The 21,014-nt window shown below is 54.0% G+C and overlaps 1 protein-coding gene across 1 annotated transcript; it reads left to right on the top strand.

The window, feature by feature from the left end:
- The first annotated feature begins 2,073 nt into the window (after window positions 1-2,073).
- TIE1 (tyrosine kinase with immunoglobulin like and EGF like domains 1) lies at window positions 2,074-20,234 on the top strand. Its single transcript, XM_066269436.1, has 24 exons — window positions 2,074-2,127; window positions 2,323-2,469; window positions 5,208-5,525; window positions 5,604-5,714; window positions 7,155-7,310; window positions 7,455-7,586; window positions 7,770-7,910; window positions 8,128-8,256; window positions 9,036-9,181; window positions 9,409-9,553; window positions 10,711-10,869; window positions 11,029-11,166; window positions 11,357-11,653; window positions 12,130-12,420; window positions 12,757-12,947; window positions 15,160-15,370; window positions 15,535-15,645; window positions 15,859-16,049; window positions 17,007-17,120; window positions 17,226-17,296; window positions 18,371-18,411; window positions 18,498-18,594; window positions 18,677-18,776; window positions 19,766-20,234. The coding sequence occupies exons 2-24, from the start codon at window positions 2,412-2,414 to the stop codon at window positions 19,835-19,837; spliced, it is 3,420 nt and encodes a 1,139-aa protein (XP_066125533.1). The 5' UTR covers window positions 2,074-2,127; window positions 2,323-2,411; the 3' UTR covers window positions 19,838-20,234.
- Window positions 20,235-21,014: the final 780 nt, after the last annotated feature.

Here is a 21,014-nt window from a genome sequence, read left to right as displayed (position 1 = left end):
GAGAGAGAAAGAGAGAGAGAGAGGAAGAAGAAGGAGGAGGAGGAGGAGGAGGAGGAAGAGGAGGAGGAGGAGGAGGAGGAGGGAAAGGGGAAGGGGAGGGGGTGGGGAGGGGGAGGAGGGAGGAGGGAGGAGAGAGGAGGAGGGGAGAGGAGGGAGGAGGAGAAGGAGAAGGAGAAGAAGAAGGCATCAACTCGTAGTAGTTGCTTCCTGTATGTGCCTTGACGAGGCAAGCCCTGTGTTTCAAATTGACAACCTCTCAGCATTCCAGGTCTATGGTGTATCACTGCACCACCACAGGTCAGGCTGAATTTACTTCTGATTCAGGCTGCCAATCAGTGCTGGATTCTACCTTTCATGAGATGTTGGGAACTGGGAATTCCCTTCAAAGAAGACCCTCTCCCAGATATGCCTTTCCCTGTCATAATACAACACAACAAACACACATTTATTTTTTTTGCCAACTACTTTTTGAGAGTCAATTACTTGCAGTGTTGTCAACTATTTTCAGCTGTGTCCCCTGCCCAACAAGCGGTGCCTGCTCACTGACCAATAGGAGATATTGTCCAGGTATTGCAAGGAAGTTGAAGGTTACATGACAGAGGCGCAGGAGGCCATGAAAGAGTGTAATGGTCACTGAAAGGGTAACACATTTGTCAGAAGCAGTAAGTGGGCATCACATGTGTGTGTAGTGAGGTGGTTGAGCGGGTAAGGAAAGGAGCTTCTATTTTATCACTTGCTTACACTAATTACTGTGCCAGCACATGCAGGAAAGAAAGGAGTACAATCAGATTTGCCTTGTAGTCCCCTGTGCTTCTGCAGCAGCTGTTCGGGAACCTAGACCTCCCAAAAGAAACATCATTCCAAAGCAACCTCAGTATGAGTCAGACATTACCATGTGTGTTACTAAGTCGTATACTGAGTCTCTAAGAGGAAACCCAGGGAAACATGGGCCTTGCCCCCAAAAGTACACTGGTTCCCAGTCTTTGGACAAATGCTCTGAAGCTTCAAGTCTTCAGGTTTCTGCCATGAAAGGATCTCTCCTGCCTAAATATTATTTATTTATTTATTCATTTTTTTAGAGAGGAGAGAGAGACAGAGAGAGAGAAAGGGGGGGAGGAGCTGGAAGCATCAACTCCCATATGTGCCTTGACCAGGCAAGCCCAGGGTTCCGAACCGGCGACCTCAGCATTTTCAGGTCAACGCTTTATCCACTGCACCACCATGGGTCAGGCTCATCTAAATATTTTAAAGCACGGTGTTTGCCCTTCTCAAGCTTGTATCCTCAGCATGTGGAACAGCGTCTGCTATGTAAGAGGGGCTCAGGAAATACATGCAGGCAGGTAAGGGCTCATGTGAAGCTGTGGGCCTGTCTGCCTTGGTTTCACTGACCTACTCCTAGAGAGGGGAAATGCTGGGGTCTGAATGTTTGTGTCCCCCCAAATTCATCCCCTGAAATCATAATGCCCAGTATGATTGTTTTAGGAGGTGGGGTCTTTGGAAGGTGTAGGGAAAATAGCTGTGGTTAAGCTTGCTCGCTTGTTTTCTGGCTGCAAGCATTTTGCATGATTAGTGTGTGAGCATGTGGCAGAAAGCTACATGTGTGTAGCCTATACAAGGCTACGGGTACTTTCCTTCGGAGGTGGTTTTCCTGATGGCTCACCTGCTGCTGTGAGGGGTAATTTTTCCCTGTTTATTTGCCTGAGAAGTGGGTTTCCCCTGCCTGTTTGCTCATCCACTGTTGCGAGACTATTAAACGGGAATAGCCCAATGCTTTCTGACTCCGCAGTTTCTCTACTGTTTGCCCGAGTCCAGTGTGGACCTGCCTGGCCTTGGCCACCAGCATTACTCTCTGAGAGCGACTTTTATGGGCCCACAAAGACACTCGTGTGACATGTGTGAACTGCTCTCTAGGACACCCATGTAACTGTTCTGGGGCCCAGAAGAAATCATGTAAGTTGTACTGTGTGTATGTGCTGAGCGGGAGTGGAGACCCCAGAACAATACCCCCCCCCATCCCTCCTCAATAGGCGGAAGCCACTGGCTTCCTCCCTTTCCTGCTTCCTGTGGGCTGGCAAGACTGAGGACTGAGGAGAGAAGACATGGAAAAATCAGTCCAGTGGTCTCCAGGTCTGTCTTTACCACAATCTTCCCCCCCCCCACCTCCAGTGACCCCACATGAGGCTTTTCTAGGCCACACCCATTCCCAGCCTGCGAGGATCAGACCAGGGGGGCCTGGAAGCCCAGAAGCAGGATAAATCCTTCCCACCCCTCTCCCCTGCCACCCCTCCCAGCCAAGCCACCTCATTTCCTCTTCCTCCCCAGCACCAGCACTCCCTGACTAGCACAGGCTGAGCAGCCAGACCCAGAGTCACTGACCGTGGGCCCAGCTTGTCCTGGTCAGCCTCTGGAGTATGGTCTGGCTGGGGCCCCCTCTGCTGCTCCTCATCATCTTCCTGGCTTCTCATGTTGGTAAGTCTCCCCAGGCCAGCCACAACCCCGCCCCTCAAGGCCCTGGTTCTCCCCCAGTAAATTCTATCATCACTGCCATCGCTTTCATCCATACTGTGATCAGTTAGAAAGTGGGGTCAGGGCCAGGAAAACCTAGAAAGTGGGATCCGGCACTAGAAATCACTGCAGCTGGGGATTGGGAAGGGGAGGCTGCAGTGGGAACAGCCATTGATTGTGTTGGCTCTTAGGATCAGTGCGGAACAGCAGGGCCTACAAAGTTTTCCGTGAGTGCTCATATGGTCATGGTGTTGCATTCATTTAATTATTCACTTGACAAACATTCATCAAGAACCAACAATAGTCCAGGCGCTGTGTTAAGTGGTGGGCCATTAGTCGAGAGGCAGGCAGCCTCCAGATCTGCACAGTAAGATTAACCGATGCTGACCTCCTATGGCTGTTATGGGGCTTAAATAAGGTGATTTATGTGGGGCACAATGTGTGGCTTAAGTGGTCAGGGCTTAAGTGGTAGCTGATCCTGTCAGTGGGCTAGCCAAAAAGGATTAGAACACACAGGCTGCCTTTGAGTGGTCCACAGTCTAATGGGGGACATAGGATGTGGGGTGAGGGCTAAGCACATAGGCATAAAGAACTCCAGAAGAGCACTTACTCCACCTTGGGCAGTAGATAAAAAAGGGGTCATGAAAGACTTCACACTAAAACCAGTGGTCTTCATTCCAGGCCACCAGCAATAGGTGCAAGTCTCAGAGGCATGGAAGTGCCTGAGAGGGAAGGCTCCTGCAGGGAACACAGCAGGAAGGGAAACTTGTGGTCAGCTTGGGGCTCAGGAGCATGCTCTTCATCCTGAGGACAATAGGGAGCCAGGGAAGTTGTAGGCTAGATAGTCACAAGGTCTTAGATGGATCATTTTGAAAAATGAGTTGAGAAAGGAGGGGTGTGGCTATTGGGATGTTCCAGATGAGTAAGGGTGAAGGCTGGGAAGGGGGCAGGCTTGGAGATGCAGATAAAGCCAAGAGGCTTTGAAGAACTAAGATTTGCAGAATTTTGTGACTGATCAGGGCAGCCAGTATAATGCTTAAAAGTGTGGACTTTAGAATCAGACAGCCTTGCTCTCTGCCAGTTACTAGCTGTATGACCTTGGGCAAGTACTTTCTGAATCTTCCTTCCCTGGCTATAAAATCTGAGTAATAGCACCCACTTCCTCAGATAGTTGGGATGATAAAATGAGAGATCATAAGTTAAGTGCCTGGTATACAATTGACCTCCAATAAACATGAATTATTATGACAGCAAGAGTATGAGATGATTGCGAAGTTAGTGTGTCTCAGGTGGCCAGTGCCATCCGCTGAGTCAGGGAGCAATGAACAGAAACAGGTTTGAGGAAAGCTAATGGACAAGCAGGCCCACGCTGAGAGGCTGTACCAGGGTTGCTGACTCAGAGGTGACAGTAAGGCCAACGGAGTCAAGGAGATTGCTCAGGGAAGTCTCTTGGATAGTTATTACCCACCTCTGTAAATGGAAAGACCGTCAGCTTCACTGAAGGGTGTGAAGGGTCCCTTGGAAATCAGGTGCTTGGCACATGGCAGGCCATCAGCAAATGCTAACTTCATTTACCCATGGCAGACTTTCGAAGAGTATTAATTGATAAGCTAAGAGGCATTTAAACTAATTAGTTGGCAGTTAACAGGTGGGACCAGAGAAGGAAGGGCTCAGAGGGTGTGGGGTCATGGGGCTGAGGAGTCTCACAGGGCTCACCACGGTCAGTCTTGGACTCCAGCTCTGCTTGGCCGGCCTCCCCCCACTCTCTGCTTTACATTGTATGCCCCAGCCACACTGAATTTGGACATTACCTTGTCCGCACCATAATATTTTTTATTCCATGTCTTTACTTGGGCTGCATCCTCTGCCTAGAACACCTTTTCCTACCACTGGCCTCTCCCTCTGCCCATTCTCCTCACCCTTCTCTGTCCTCCTGCCAGGCTTTGACTCTCCAGGGGGTCTTCATCTCCTGGAAGGCCAGTCTTCAACCCCTGTGGCAGCCCTAATGGGTCAGGCACGCATCCTCTGTGCTTCCCTGCGAGGCACCCCGCATTGGATAGGTGTGTCTATGTCTGTCCCCCAGCACAGCCAGGAGTTCTATGGGAGGCAGGGACCCAAGGCCCACCTTGTTTCTCTGCATGTTGGCCCCACGTCTGCCCAAGCCTGCCCTGTCTCTGGCTTTTTACTGGGCCCACAGCTTTCTTCTTTTCTGTCCCACAACCACCTGGCTGCAGAATGCAGCCTTTCCGGCCTTAAATCCCAGCACAGCAAACGTGTAGATTTCTAGAGTAACAGGGAGGGGTCCCTCCAAAGCACTCTCTTCCAGCCTGTACCCTGATAGAGGAGGGCAGGGAGAGCAGCTCCCCTTGACAGAGCAGTTTGAGAGACAGGTCGGGAAAAGGGGAAGGACAGGGCACAAAAGGAAACGGAGACAGGGAGCATAGATCATTCTTTCCAAAGCTGGGCTGCACGGGGAAGCCATCTGGCAGAAGGAAGGGGATGAGGCCGGGGCAGGGGCTTTGTTTTTGTTTTTGCTCTTCCAGTAGAAGAGGCTTGAGGGTAAGGGGTCAGTGCACTGGGCAGGGGCAGGAAGGGAGGGAAATGCCTGCTCAAATGCAGAGTCTGAAGGTAGGGGAGAGGGGGTGGGAAGGGATGAAGGCTGGGGGCCCAGGTCAGATCTGAGGACTGCTGTCCCCTCCCAGGTGCAGCAGTGGACCTGACGCTGCTGGCCGACCTGCGCCGCACGGAGCCACACCGGTTCTACCTGACCTGCGTGTCCGGGGAAGCCGGCGCCGGCAGGGGCTCAGACGCCTGGGGTCCGGCCCTGCTGCTGGAGAAGGACGACCGCATCGTGCGCACACCTCCGCCCCCGTCGCCACCGCAGCTGACCCGCAATGGGTCGCAGCGGATCACGCTGCACCGCTTCTCGAAGCCCTCCGACCTAGTGGGCGTGTTCTCCTGTGTGGGCGGCTCAGGGGCACGACGCACCAGTGTCCTCTACGTGCACAACAACCCCGGAGGTGAGTCTGGCCTGCTGTCACGGGGGAGAGTAGGGGTTGCCCTTGACCTTTGACCCCCACCCTCCATCTACCCTGCAGCCCAGCTGCTCCCGGACAAAGTCACACACACAGTGAACAGAGGTGATACGGCTGTGCTTTCTGCACGTGTGCTCAAGGAGAAACAGACAGATGTGATCTGGAAGAGGAACGGTGAGGGGAGCATTTGAGCTGGTTGGGCAGGTAAACCCATAGATCTGACACCCCAACACCTCCATGTCCCTGGGCATACACAACTTTGGCCCCTTACACACCCGTCACTCCCACACACCTGTTACCCTTACCCCCTGGTCAACCTCCAGGGCCCTCTTGGTCCTGGACCAGGTCCATGGAAACACCTGCATCCATCTCTGCCTCCAAGCTGTCCTCCTACTGCACCAAGAGGACCAGTGGCATCGTGGTCACCTACCTCCTTCCCAGTAATCCCCAAATTAGCACTGTGTTAAACCCTCATCTTTGACTCTCCCCCGGGAGCTAGCAGGTACACAGCCCACACGGTGGGGAACAGCAATCCCCATGGAGAAGAAGAGAATAATGGTATATAAGTCCCAGCAGAGGCAGGGAAAGTCTAGCCTCTTCTAGGCACTGTCTAGTTGTTTGCTGGGGCCTGGCCAAGCCTGGGGAGCTCAGCCACTCCATGGAGGAAGCTGTTTTTCTCTGTTGTCCCAAAGATTCCTGCCTCAACCCTCAGACCCACAGCCCATTGGCTGCCTTTTGGGTCCCTGGGTTCCTGAGGGAAGAGGACTCTTCCCTTAGGCCAAAGCGTTTGCCTCCTGAGCTCCAAGCCCTCTGTACTGACGTGGATGGTCAGGATGACCTAGGCTCCCTAGAGTCTCCATTCAGTCCTGAGCAAAGAGGCAAGCAGGGGGTGGGTAGGGACAGGGACACTGGTCTAATATGAGGGTCTGCAGGTCCTAGAGGCAGTGCTCCTGGGAGAAATTCCTGACTAGAAGAAGAATGATAATTAGGCAAACAAAGGAGGGAGAGCAAAGGCAGAAAGAGAAACCAGCAATTCAGGAATTAAGGAATGCTAGAGTCAGGCAGGGTGTGGAGAGGTACGGGGTTAGAGGGCTATGCAATGGCCAAATGGGTGGCAATAATGTGCTAGGGAACTGGATGGGGTCCTGAGGGCAGTGGAGAACAACTGAAGAGATTAAGTAAGAAGCTGAGCAGCAGCCTGTTGCAAAAAAAAAAAAAAAAAAAAACCACAAAAAAACCCCCACTTCCTGCTGAGTGGAGGGTGGATGGGAAAGGGGGAGACTGGAAGCAGAGAGACTGACCACTTAGGAGGCTATGGGAAGTGGAGAACAGGGTGGCAGGTGGCAGTGGACCCGGAGAGAAGAGGGCACTTTAGCAGATGAGAGGAGATAGACTGAGCAGGACCTGTGACTTACTGAGCATCTGGTAGATGGAGAGAGGATGCTTCCCAGCTTTCCAGCTTGGGTACAAACACTCACCAGTGCCATCCCAGGTTGGATGATAGACATTGACAGTGCGTGATATACACTGAGATGATCTGAGCAGAGATGAGCAGAGGGAGGGGACACCAGGTATCACATGGTGCTGAGGCCCCTGACCCGCTTATGCTCCCAGGATCCTACTTCTATACCCTGGACTGGCATGAGGCCCAGGATGGGCGGTTCCTACTGCAGCTCCCAGATGCACAGCCGTCATTCAGCGGCATCTACAGTGCCACCTACCTGGAAGCCAGTCCCCTGGACAGCGCCTTCTTTCGGCTCATCGTGCGGGGTTAGGGGCAGAGAACAGAGGTGGTGGGGGGTATGGGAGGACTTAGGAGCCCTGTGGGTACTTCCTGTGGGTCCCCAGGCCTGCCCTCCTCAGCAGCAGTGGTCAGGGGTCAGAGGGCCATCTGCTGAAAACACGTTCCTCCAGGCTGCAGGGCAGGGCGCTGGGGACCAGGCTGTAGCAAGGAATGCCCAGGCTGCCTGCATGGAGGTGTCTGCCATGACTGGGATGGAGAGTGTGTATGTCCCCCCGGATTCACTGGTACCCGCTGCGAGCGAGGTAAGGGGGAGGGGGAGCTAGGACCTAGCAGGAGAGTATGCTTGGGGTTGGAGGGGAAGACCTATCAACCCATCAACCTATCAAGCCATCAACTATGAGGACAGAGCTTGAAGAGTGAAAGTGCGAGTAGGTCCCAGACCCGGGACCCAGCAGAGGCCCCTACCCCACATTTCCTCTTTCCAGCCTGCAGAGAGGGCCGCTTTGGGCAGAACTGCCAGGAGCAGTGCCCAAGTGCATCAGGCTGCCGGGGTCTCACCTTCTGCCTCCCAGATCCCTATGGCTGTTCCTGTGGATCAGGCTGGAGAGGAAGCCAGTGCCAGGAAGGTATGTACAAACCACCCTTCATAGTCCCTGACCCAGAGAGCTGGCCAGGCTTGACCTGGACCCTTTACTCTGGCCCTGACTAGTACACCATGCCCTCCACAGTCCCCTGCTCCCCTGACCGGTGCCCACACCACCCAGTGCATCATTACCTAGGCCCAGCTCCGCTTTTGTTGCCCTCTGACCTGTGCCCCTCCAACCAAACCTCTTCTGTTCTCAGCCTGTGCCCCTGGTCATTTTGGGGCTGACTGCTCCCTCCAGTGCCAGTGTCAGAATGGTGGCACTTGTGACCGCTTCAGTGGCTGCGTCTGCCCCTCTGGGTGGCATGGAGTACACTGTGAGAAGTCAGGTATGAACACGAGTCTCAGATCCTTCAAGCCAAGCCAACATTCACCAGACACATCTCGCTGTTAATTTGCTAGGGCCCTGCCCTCAGGGAGCTCATGGTCTGGAAGCAGTTCTCACCTCCTAGTCTACACCATCCATAGAGATGAACAGCAGCTCAGAGTGGGTGGTAGCCCAGCGGAGGCCCTGACCAATATGAGGGGGTCAGAAAGGGCTTCTGGGAAGAGACAGGATCTGAGATGGGATGAAGGACAAGAGAAATGGCTGAGGAAGAGCATGGGCAAAGGCCCGGGTACCAGGACAGTGGAGGAAGGGGTGGCTGGGGAGTAGTGGTTCAAAGTGGTCACATTTGGGGACTTTGAATGGTTTGCCCTTAGTATGACAGGAGCAGGAAGGAATTGTTGAAGACGCACAGATGGTCAGGCTTGTGTTTGAGAAAGGACCCCCGCTGCTGGGTGGAGAGTGGAATGGGAGACCCCAGATGATCTGTGGCGGGGCCCAGAAATGAATGAGGCCTGAACCAGTGTTCTGGCCATGAGGCTGAAGCTGTGAGGGCCCTGATTTCGTTATGAAAGGATCTTAGGGAGCAAAGGGTGCAGGAGGTAGACGGCAGCTGATCAGCGGTGCGGCACGAGAGCCTGGACTCACACAGGACCTTGCTGGCTTTCAGGCTTGAGTGACCAGGCAGATGCAGTGCCTCCACTGAGATGCACTTTACAGGACAAAGGGTACTCATGTCTGCCCCTGTGATGGCTCCAGGATAAGTACCCTCTCTCTTGCCAGATCGGATCCCCCAGATCCTAGACGTGGCTTCAGAACTGGAGTTCAACTTGGGGACGATGCCCCGGATCAACTGTGCAGCTGCAGGGAACCCCTTCCCAGTACGGGGCAGCATGGAGCTCCGCAAGCCAGATGGCACAGTCCTCCTGGTCAGCCCCCTGACCACCAGCTTCACAGTTGGCCCCTCAGACCTCTGACCTCTCAGGGCTTCCTGCAAGCTCTGTCCACTGGCCTGAACACGGGTCAAATGGGGTCTAGCTGATCTTTGAAGGGCTGTGTCTCCTGGCCTCTGTCCCCTCATCAGTCTAGGCCCGTCAGTATCTGCCAGACAGATGTACATTGTCTTGGGTTTGTCCCCTCCCCCTGTCTTTCTTAGTCTACCAAGGCCATTGTGGAGCCAGATAGAACTACAGCCGAGTTTGAGGTGCCGCGTTTGGCTCTTGGGGATAGTGGTTTCTGGGAATGCCGTGTGTCCACGTCTGGTGGTCAAGACAGCCGGCGCTTCAAGGTCAACATCAAAGGTCAGTGATGCTGTGGGGAGGGGGCAAGGGAGATGTTGAGGGACACATAGGGGAGGGGGGATGCATTCGGGGTGACCCTAGAATCTATGTAAACACAATTAAATAAAAATTTTAAAGAAAAAGGTCAGTGATGCCCATGGAGGATGGACAGCAGGCAGAGTGGGCACTAGCTGATGCTGCTTGGACTGGGCATCATAGCAGGAAGGGCAAGGGCATCGAAGGTCACAGCCCAGCACCAGGCAAAGGAGAAGGCATATGATCAACCAGAGGTCTGGGCTGGGCAGTGTCAGGGTGGGAGCGCCACTCAGTCCCATCGGGAAAGGACATCCTGTTCCCCAGAAACACCCTCTGGCCTCACCGGCCTTCTGCCTGCCATGCGTGTCCTCTCCCCTCCCACAGACACCACAGTGGCCTCTAACTCTGCCTCTGGGGTGCTGCTCCCCTCTGACAGAGCACTCTGCGCCAGCCTAGGGTGCCAGCCTCCCTGAGGCAAAACGAGGAGGGAACTACCAGTGCCCAGGACTGCTCGGGACGGAGCATGCCCACCCGGTCCGCTGTCCCTTCACCTTCGCCAGCACCATAAGCCTCGACCTTTCACACCCCCTGCCACCTCTTGGTTTCTCCTGCCCTCCGCTCCCCACAGTCCTTGCTCCCTGCACAAGCCCAGACTTCTCTCTTCTCACTCTTCCCCCCCTGACTCACCACCCCCCACCCACCTGTCTGCAGCCCCCCTCCACTACCAGGAAATGTTAGTGTGGGGCTCCACCTCCAGGCTTTCTCCTCATTTTCCCCAGTCTTTGGGCCCAGACACCTTGGGTTCTAATCCTTACTCTACAGATTCCTCGCTTCATCACCTTAAGCAAGTAATGAGGACATCAGTGCTCACTTGATAGGGTTGCTATGAAGAGTAAATTAGGTGATGCATTTAAACATGTATTATAGTGCTGGAGCCTTGTGCCCCACGCTGCCCAGGGGAGCAGAACTCTGTTCTCCTCGGGCCCTGGCCACTCTGGTCATCTTCAAGGTTGGTCTTCCCGGTCCAGATCCAGACTGAGAGCCTGGGTGTCTTTGTTGGTCAGAACACAAGAATCTGCTCATGTCTTTCACGGGGGGGGGGGGGCTTTCCAGGCCATACCTTACCCTGGGTCTCCCTGCAGAGCCCCCAGTGCCCCTGACTGCTCCTAGACTTCTGGCCAAGCAGAGCCGCCAGCTTGTGGTGTCCCCGCTGGTCTCCTACTCCGGGGACGGGCCCATTACCTCTGTCCGCCTGCACTACCAGCCCCAGGATAGCACCATGGCCTGGTCCGCCATTGTGGGTGAGTGGGGAGACAGCTGGCGGGACAGGGTGACAGGTAATACTGAGGGGAGGGGGAGTGGAGGGGAGGGGGAGTGGTGTAAGGGGAAGAGAGGGCTGAGGGGGAATGGTGGCCCCTGGAAGAGACGAAATGATGTGTACTGTGGTACCCCATCCCCAGTGGACCCCAGTGAGAACGTGACGTTAATGAACCTGAGGCCGAAGACAGGATACAACGTCCGTGTGCAGCTAAGCCGGCCAGGGGAAGGCGGGGAGGGGGCCTGGGGCCCTCCAACCCTCATGACCACTGACTGTCCTGGTGAGAGGCCAAGAGTCACCCCTTCCTGTCCCCCAGGGGCTACTGTTCTGTGTACTCAGGACTTGTCAAGTCTTATTCACGGGCCCCTGCCTTTCCCACTAGAGGTTGTCACCCTGTCACCTGGGGACCACTGTCATGTCTAGCCCCAGGGACCTACTAGACAGTGCTGACCCCTGACCTCTGGCCCCAGAGCCCTTGTTGCAGCCATGGCTGAAGGGCTGGAATGTGGAGGGCCCTGACCGGTTGCGAGTGAGCTGGTCCTTACCCTCGCTGCCTGGGCCACTGGTGGGCGATGGTTTCCTGCTGCGCCTGTGGGACGGGGCCCGGGGACAGGAGCGGCGGGAGAACGTCTCGTCCCCCCAGGCCCGCACCACCCTCCTGACCGGACTCACGCCTGGCACCCACTATCAGCTGGATGTGAGGCTCTACCATTGCACCCACCTGGGCCCTGCCTCACCCCCCGCCCGTGTGCTTCTGCCCCTCGGCGGTATGTTCAAGAAGGGAGGATGGGCTTGGAATGAGGGGAGGATGGGGCCACAGGGGACACAAGACCACAAGGGACATGGGAGGTTACAGGAGACTGGATGGGTGTGAAGAAAACCCAGGGCATGTGAAAAACATGGCCATAGGAGGACCTAGGGCATCAGGCAGACATGGACACAGGGAGGACATGAGACAGAGAGCACAGGGCACGGGGGGCGTGGGAGGACCTGGCACAATGGGAGGACCTGGACCCTAGCACAGGGGGAAGACTTGGGATATAAGGAGATTACAGGGAAGCAGAAGCTCCAAGGTGGCAGAGACCACGGGGAGAGGAACGCAGTCCCAGAGGAAAGGAGGAGGTTGACAGGGCAACTCCCATTCTGGGGTCCTCCGAGGGGGCACCACTAGAGTGGATTTCTGCCTGACGCCACAGCTCCATAATTTGGTCTGAGTCCTGCCTTTCCATCCCCACCTTTCCAGGGCCCCCAGCCCCCCAACACCTCCATGCGCAGGCCCTCTCCGACTCTGAGATCCAGCTGACCTGGCAGCGCCCAGAGGCTCCGGCTGGGCCTATATCCAAGTACATCGTGGAGATGCAGGTGGCTGGGGGCTCGGGAGACCCACTGTGGATGGATGTGGACAGGCCCGAGGAGACAAGCACCGTAGTCCGCGGCCTCAACGCCAGCACACGCTACCTCTTCCGTGTGCGGGCCAGGGCCCAGGGTCCCGGTGACTGGAGCAATATGGTAGAAGAGTCCACCCTGGGCAACGGTGAGAGGGCAGGGCCTGTGGGGACTCCTGGGCCCTGGGGTCAGTCTCACTAATCTCTGCCTCCATGTGACCCCCTTCCTTAGAGCCAGGTCATCCCTCCCAACAAGTGACATGAGTCCTGCCACTGCAGCCCCTTATGTCCCGTCCCTTCTTATGATCTGCTGTCCTAGTGCTGGGATAATCATGTCACTCCAGTCACCCACTGGCCCTAGGCGTGACATCCCTGATCCCTCCCTGGTTCTGAAATCTCTGACCTCTCCCTCTATGTGACCTATGGTGGCCTCTGGGTTTCCTTATCCAGGTGTCCCCATCATCTGCCTGTCTTCTTGTGTCCAGGGCTACAGAGTGAGGGCCCAGTCCAAGAGATCCGGGCAGCTAAAGAGGACCTAGATCAACAGCTGATCCTGGCTGTGGTGGGCTCCATGTCTGCCACCTGCCTCACCATCCTAGCCGCCCTTTTAACCCTCGTGTGCATCCGCAGGAGCTGCCTGCACCGCAGACGCACCTTCACCTACCAGTCGGGATCGGTCAGTCACCTGCCTGTGCCAGCCTGGGGCACGTGCATGCAGACCATCTGTGTAGATGTTTCTACCCATGTACACCCGAGTGTATGTGTTTGCACACCCGAGTGAATGTGTCTGCGTGTGTGCATGGGTGCATGTTTGTCACAGGTATAAAATTACACTAAATGACATTCAAAGGCATAAAATATAGTTTTATTTCTCTAAAGCTGAACTCATGAGCCCATTGCTATTAGTGGTAAAATACTTAATATTCCCTGTTCAAAGTAACTGGATTGTGTCCATATTTCACGGTGACCAGTTCGGGATTCTCCCCCTTCTCCATGGAGATGATCTAAGCCTACGTAGCGTGATGATATGGAGGGGGCACCAGGCTTCATGCTGGCCTCTGTCTTGGCAGCCCCTCCCCAACTTGGGAGCCAGCTCCCATCTGCACACTCCTATGGCCTCCTGCCAGCAGGCTAGTCATTCTGTGAGCTACTCATCCCATCCTCCATCCTTATAAATCCCAGGGTTTCCCTGGGGAGACTTAAGGACTGTGGGGTGCTTCCCTGTACCCTGTGGAGGACAACATATCCTATAACCCTCAGACCCATTGCTACAACCCCTTACGCATCTCCATCTACCACCCTAGAGATGTGCTAGGCCTGTAGCCTCACCTGTTGCTCCTTGAGAAAGGAAACAAGCCTCCATTCTTCCTGGCTCCCCTGCAAGTCTGTCTGAGTTTTCTGTGCTTCTGTAGTCCTTAGGAGTGAGGCGAGGGTGCTGGCTCATCTTCTGGGACCCAGTGCCATATCATCTTGTCACCTTCTCCCATCTCTCTCCTCCAACCCCTGGTCCTGTCTCCTCTGAGATCGCCATCTTTGCCACTTAGGACCTGAACTCTGTCCTTGGTCCTCCATGCCTGGGCTTTTGATATTTACAGCCAAGTTTTGGCATTAAAAAAAAAAAAAAAAGACCGTCTTCTCTTTCAAGAGCTGACCCTTGTGCTACAAAGTCTAGTGTCCAAAGCTATTGTCTCTGCCACGCCTTTAACAACTCCCTTCAGAGATCCAGTCGGCTCCTTTGTTCAGGCTGCGTGGGCCCTCCCTCTGCAGGGTGCGCAAAAAGCTGCCACTGCTGTGGTGGGGGCAGGTCAGGGGTAAAGATGCTGGGAGAAGGAGGTGGGAAAGCTGCCTTTAACATTTAAATTATGCTAACCTATATCAAGATATACCCCTGCTACATGTGCCTGCAATGTGAGTGTTCATGAGTGTGTGCCATGTGTGCATGCGTGGATACCCTGTGAGCACCCCCATGTGTGTATGCCTGTGTCCTTTTGTGTGTGGCCCTCCAGGGGCACATGTCCATGTGGGCCTCTGCATGCATCCACCACTAGAACATTCATGTGCATGTGCTGCTGGGAGCCTTCAGCTGTTCATGTGACTCATGTCCCATCCCTTCCCCATCAAGCTGGCTTCAGCTCTCTTAGGGGGCCCCACCATCATGGCTGTCTTAATGCTTCTTCCAGTTCTCATATTGGCAGCTAACCTTGTCCTTTCTACTGTTTCCTTTTCCTGCCATCAGCCCTGCCCAGGTGGCTCAGCTTCTACTAAGTTGGGGGAAGGGCATGTTCCTCTTTGTTATGGTCTTTCTATCTTTAAGCCCCAGGGTGGTTTTAGAGCTAGGGGCGGATGCCAAGTGGGTAGACGGTGGTAATTTCTGCTTCTGCTACTGTGGAGCAGAAAGTCCCTGCACTGGCTCTCCGCAGCTCGGAGCTTGGTGTGTAGTAGGCGCTCATTAAGTGAACCCCAGCCCCCCTGCCCAAGGCTGGAATCCTCTCCAGAGCCTTCCTGGTGACAGAGAAGCCTGGTTGTGGGATCAGCTCACTGCTTCCCAACACAACTCATTCCCATGCCTTTCTATTTTAAATGTTAGAAATGTTATCTTCCCGTTGACTCAGATTGTGGCTTCTAGCGATATTACCCATCCTTGTTCTTCCTGTGCTCTGCACACCTGACCCCCCGGCTATGGCCTCTCTCCATGGACATCCGTCCACCCAATGGCCCACCCGTGGCCCACCCATGGCCCCACCTCCTATGATTCTGTCTCAGTATGTGTCCTTTGTGTGTGTCCCTGGCTGGGATGCCCTCTGTCAGGGCCTCCATTTGTCTAACCAAACTTTGCCTGTCCGTGCCTCTTGCATGGGCTGTCTGTCCACCTGTCCCATCCTGTGAAGGGCGAGGAGACCATCCTGCAGTTTAGTTCAGGCACACTGACGCTGACCCGGCGACCAAAACCACAGCCCGAGCCTCTGAATTACCCGGTGTTGGAGTGGGAGGACATCACATTTGAGGACCTCATCGGGGAGGGGAACTTTGGCCAGGTCATCCGGGCCATGATCAAGAAGGACGGGCTCAAGATGAATGCAGCCATCAAGATGCTGAAAGGTCTGCTGGGAATGACCCTAGACCCTAACCCTGGCCCTCTTCTTTCCCCCAAAGATCACAGGCTCCACTTGTCTCCCTCCAGTAACTGACCTCAGCCCTTACCAGCCCATGCCCTTTATCCAGAATAAATTTCTGGCAAAAGTGATACTGGATTCTTTATACAGAATACGCCTCTGAAAATGACCATCGTGACTTTGCGGGAGAACTGGAAGTTCTGTGCAAACTGGGGCATCACCCCAATATCATCAACCTCTTGGGAGCCTGTGAGAACCGAGGTGAGCCCTCAGCTTATCACCTAACCCTTCTTCCAAACATCTGTCATTAGCCATCACTCCCTCCACATCAGTAGCTTGCAGGGAGCCTCCGCTTACCTAAACATCACTATTCATCCTCCTTCAGGCTTCAGGCTTCTGTCTGCTTCCATTGGGCTCCTGCCGCCTCAGGTTTCCTGTGTGTAAACTACCGCCATGTATCTCCTGTCCTCCCAGGTTACTTGTATATTGCTATTGAATATGCCCCCTACGGGAACCTGCTAGATTTTCTGCGGAAAAGCCGGGTCCTAGAAACGGACCCAGCTTTTGCCCGAGAACACGGGACGGCCTCCACCCTCAGCTCCCGGCAGCTGTTGCGTTTCGCCAGCGATGCGGCCAATGGCATGCAGTACCTGAGTGAGAAGCAGGTGTGTGTGTGAGTGTGGGGCAGGGAGGGGGCATAGAGGGTGGAGGGGAGGCCACCGGCTGACCCCAGGAGGTAAGATCAGCAGGCTCTAACTGGTTGTGGGATTGAGGAATGAAGAGAGGGACTTGACCCCGAGGTGGTGGCCTGGACGAGCTGCAGGTCTGGAGGAGATACTGACTGGGAGCACCTGAGGAACACCTTGGTGGAGGTGTTGAGTTAGCTGTTTCAGACGCCAGCCTAGAACTCGGGACAGGCCTGGGCTGGACACAACAATCTGAAAACTGTCACCCCCCAGATGTGACACTAATAGTAAGGGAGGGAGGAGACAGTACAGGAGGAGCAGAGAGTGGAGGCCGGAGCCCAAGTTCAGGGGTACCCTACTTGAATGAAAGGAGTGAGGGACAGCAGTGGTAGGGGAACATGAGACTGAGGGAAGGCCTTTTAAAGGTAGTTCTTGGTATCTTTGAAAACAGAGGGGCACAGCACGCAGGATGGGGGTAATGGATAGAAGGTCTCTGAGGAAGGTGGAGGGTCAAGTGAAAGGGACTTGGAACTCGAGGGAAAGGGTCACTTTGGGCAAGAGAAGGTCCTTCCCCACTCTCATCAAATAAGGGAGGAGTGAGGTTGGGAGAGAGGGAGGTAGGGAGCATGCAAAGAGGGGAAGGTACGATGAGGTCAGCGGGAGAAAAGCCCACCCAGGAAGAGGAATACACCTGAGCTTGGCCAAGGCTAGATCGCAGAAAGGGGGGGAGGACAGCAGCCAGCTCTGTGATTTTTCTCAGGCAGGCACTGCTGACCCAGGAGGAGGCTCGGGTGGCCGGGGGGGGGGGGGGTGAGGCACTACTAAAGGCTTTGAGGGTGGCCGTGCAAACTGGCTGTGGGGTCAGACCCCGCACTGGCCCAGGAGACCTGAGCTCGCTCATTCCCAGCCTTCCCTGACTTCACACCATGCCTGCAGTTCATCCATAGGGACCTTGCTGCCCGAAATGTGCTGGTTGGAGAGAACCTGGCCTCTAAGATTGCCGACTTTGGCCTATCTCGTGGGGAGGAGGTTTATGTGAAGAAGACGATGGTAAGTCTCAGTCTTCCTCTCGGGCTCCATGCCTGGCCCTGATCCCCAGATCCCTCTGCAGAGGCTCTTCCTCCTCACCCAGCCCCTCAAACCCTTCTCTTCCAGGGGCGTCTCCCCGTGCGCTGGATGGCCATCGAGTCCCTGAACTACAGCGTCTATACCACCAAGAGCGATGTGTAAGTGTGGGACAGGATGGGGTAGGAGGGCTTGGTCTCCCAAGGATGCACACAGGCATGACCTGGACAATCTCAGACACATGTCAGGGAGTCCAAGGCATGACCTGGATGTCCCTAGGGTGTGTTCCAGGTGTGGCACAGGTGAGATGTAGGTGTGTCTTGAGTATACCTTGGTGATGTCCAGCATCTTAGTGGGAAGGTAAGGGAGCTAGCTGAAAGGAAGTTTTGTTTTTGAAGGTGTCTCAGGGGTAGTTTAGGGCAGTATTTGTCTAACAGACTGGGGGATGCCTTAGAGAGGTTTGGGGATGCCAGTGGATGATGCCCGGGTGAATGGGGAGAGACCACTCAGGAATGCTCTTACCTTCCTCTCGAAAGGGTAGGGTCATCCACATGAGGACCTAACCAGAACATCACCCCCAAGCCTCATTCTGTGTGCTCCCCACTCACAACCTACCCCTGTCTGGGAAACCTAGCCTGCCCAGCCCTCCACGCTGGCTTGCCCTGCTCACTGTCTGCCACACCCACCACCCCTCTGACCATCACTCGCCTGCTTCCTACTCCCAAATCCCCCCTAGATTCCCTCCCTCCACTAGAACTCCCACCCCGACCTCACCTGACTCACATGACAGAGGTCGTTACACTGTAAGAGCCAGTTAGGAGCAAGGGCTTTGGAGTCAGACTGCCAGGGTTTGAATCCCTGCCACTTACTAGCCGTGTAACCTTGGGCAAGCTAGCCAGCCTCCCATTGCCTCGGTGACTCCATCTATAAAGTGGGGAAGATGACAATACCAATATCATAGGGTTGGTGTGAGGGTTAAATATATTATTAGCACATACATTAAAATGATCAGCATCTGGCCCATAGCAAATGCACGATAAAAATGTTAGCTTTGATTGCATTGAGCTGAGAGGGTCTGTGAAGAAGTTTTAATGGAGGGGAGAAAACAGCTGGCCAAGGCCAGGTACTCAGAATAGACCATGCAGGGGCTGGGATGGCTGCAAGCCTGGGGTAGGTAGACGCTAAACTGCTGGCCCCATGGCCTAAAGGTAACTAGGGCATCCTCCTCTTTTCAGCTGGTCCTTTGGGGTTCTCCTCTGGGAGATCGTGAGCCTTGGTGAGTCCGTGACCCCCTTCCCCAGGGTGCCCCCACTTTATGCACTCTGGGGCCCTGGGCTGAGGGAGCTTTGTCCCCTCCTTCAGGGGGCACACCCTACTGTGGTATGACCTGTGCCGAGCTCTATGAGAAGCTGCCTCAGGGCTACCGCATGGAGCAGCCTCGGAACTGTGATGATGAAGTGTGAGTCGCCTCAGCCCTGAGCCTTGTGACCCCCATCACCCCATTGGCCCCAACCCCTTACCTCACAACGCCCCATCTGCAGGTATGAGCTGATGCGTCAGTGTTGGCGGGACCGTCCATACGAGCGACCCCCCTTTGCCCAGATTGCATTGCAGCTGGGCCGAATGCTAGAAGCCAGGAAGGTAAGGAGACTGGAGTTGATGAGGGCTAGTGCTCACAAGGCTTATAGGAATGTTCTCACAAAGGAACCAGCATCAGGCTCTGGGCCCCTGTCCCCGTTACTAGTTGTCACCACAGCTAGGCCGGGCGCTGGGATGTAGCCCCCATTTCCAGCTCTCAATAGGTTGGCCATTAGGCCTTTCTAAGCTGTTCCAAGGCCACTGCTAGCCCCAGCAGAAAATCCTTCTCCAGGCCCCAGACCCCCAGTCCTAGACCATATACCTGTCCTCCTCTGCTGGAGCCATCAGCTCATCCTCATCGAGGACACCTCTCCTCACTTGTCAAAGAACCAGAGTGCAGTGCATAAATGATCAACTAACCAAATGGATGGATAGATGGATGAATGGATGAATGGTACAGTGAGTGAATGAATGAATGAATGAATGAATAGAATTGAATTAGTGGATGGATGATACGTTCACATGATATAATCATTTGAATGAACAGAATTAAGTAACAGAATTTAATAACCATATGAATAAATGAATTATCCAATAAATATAAAAAATATATTAAAATGTAATCCATTTGTGAATTCAGAGTTCTTCCTATGAATTAATTAATGACTAAATAGCTATGCGAGTTAATAAAGTCTTAAGACTTAGAGAATGATCAAATAACCATATAAATGGGTAAACTGTCAAAAATAGCCTTATAAATAAATGAATAAGTGAATGAATAAATGAATGAATGAGCAAACAATTCATTAAATGAATGCATAAAAAAACTCTTAACAACTGTTTCAAGGGCCTCTCACTTGATCCTCCAACTTGTAGTCTAATGCCCTTGCTGTTCTGGGTTGGTGAGGGGCCAGCCTTGGCCATGGGCCCATATTCAGTCTTCAGAACAAAGCAGTGTCTCCCCAGATACCCCAACCACGTGGAAGTTGAGGACTTCCAGGCCAGAGTGGCCCCCATCCCTGGCCCCCACTAAAACCTGCTGTGCTCCCCAGGCCTACGTGAACATGTCGCTGTTCGAGAACTTCACTTACGCGGGCATTGATGCTACGGCTGAGGAGGCCTGAGCTGCGGTCTAGGCGGAACCTGGCTCTGCTGGCCAGAGCAGGCGGCTCTCCCACCTGTGACTTCGGATCCTTGTCGCCTCTGACCTGAGCTGCCTCGAGGATTTTTTTTTAACTTAAAGAAGAAAAGAAGGGATCAAGGGAAGGGGTGGGCTTAGGGAAATTGGGTCCTCGTCCTTTGAATTGCTCCCCTGCCTCCTGCAGTTACTCTTATAGCTCCCTGCTCTCCCTCCCTTCTAGTTCAGCGGTTCCTTGTATGTGCGTCTCTTCTCCCCACACTCAGACCCTGGCTTCCGCCCCTCCGCCCAAAGCCAGCACTCACACCACGAGCATGCCGTGTTCAGCTGCTCCCCACTCCCGGCTTCATAATCAGAAAAAATAAATGATCTGAGAAGCTCCATCCAATGACTACCTTTTATGGCTGGCCAATCCCAGGGAAAAGTTCAACCAAAGACAAAGAAACTGGACTTTCTGGGAAAAGAAATGCTGTTCTTAGTGGTGTTGTCCACCCAATCCCTCTGCTGGGATTGCCTTCCCATGATGGGAGGTATTCCAGAAGAACCGTTTCATACCTACACCAGCCCTGAGTCTTTGTCATATAAGAAGTCCAGTTTTCCCCAATCTCTTCACTGTTCTCCAACATGTCTCCCTATATCTCTGAGTGGCTGCCGGCCTCGCATTCTTTGTGCTGTCCAAACAGTCCCTGCCAGGGTCAGCTGTAGCCCAGCCTCAGCTCAAACTGATACCTCAGTGCCGCGGACCAGCGCGGCTCCAAATAACGGTGCGGAATTAAGGAAACACACTCTGTCAGAACAAAACTGATGGGACCGGGAGGACTCTTCAAACTGCCTGGCAGTATCTGAGTGCCTCACAGCCCCAGTTCACTTTATTATATAGACCTATGCAAATCAAGGACCCTGATACAAAGTTGCACATCAAATGCTAAGACAGGAACTCTCCCAAGGCAAAAACAGGATACATTAGTGAAATTTACAAACATCTGAAACAAACAGTCAGAGTCAGAGGAAGGGCATGTATATTGCTTCCTGCAACCCAAGGAAGCAAGTGGAGTGGGTGCAAATACTCAGCATCAAAGCCAAATATGGAGATGGATGGGGAAGAACTTAGCCTTTTGCTAAGCCTTGAATCTATAATGGCTTCCTGCCATTAACAGTCCACA

The sequence above is a fragment of the Saccopteryx bilineata genome, chromosome 3 (genome assembly GCF_036850765.1).
Source record: "Saccopteryx bilineata isolate mSacBil1 chromosome 3, mSacBil1_pri_phased_curated, whole genome shotgun sequence".
NCBI lineage: Eukaryota > Metazoa > Chordata > Mammalia > Chiroptera > Emballonuridae > Saccopteryx > Saccopteryx bilineata.
Note: the sequence above shows the minus strand (reverse complement) of the source record. Positions and strands in the feature narration are given on the sequence as shown.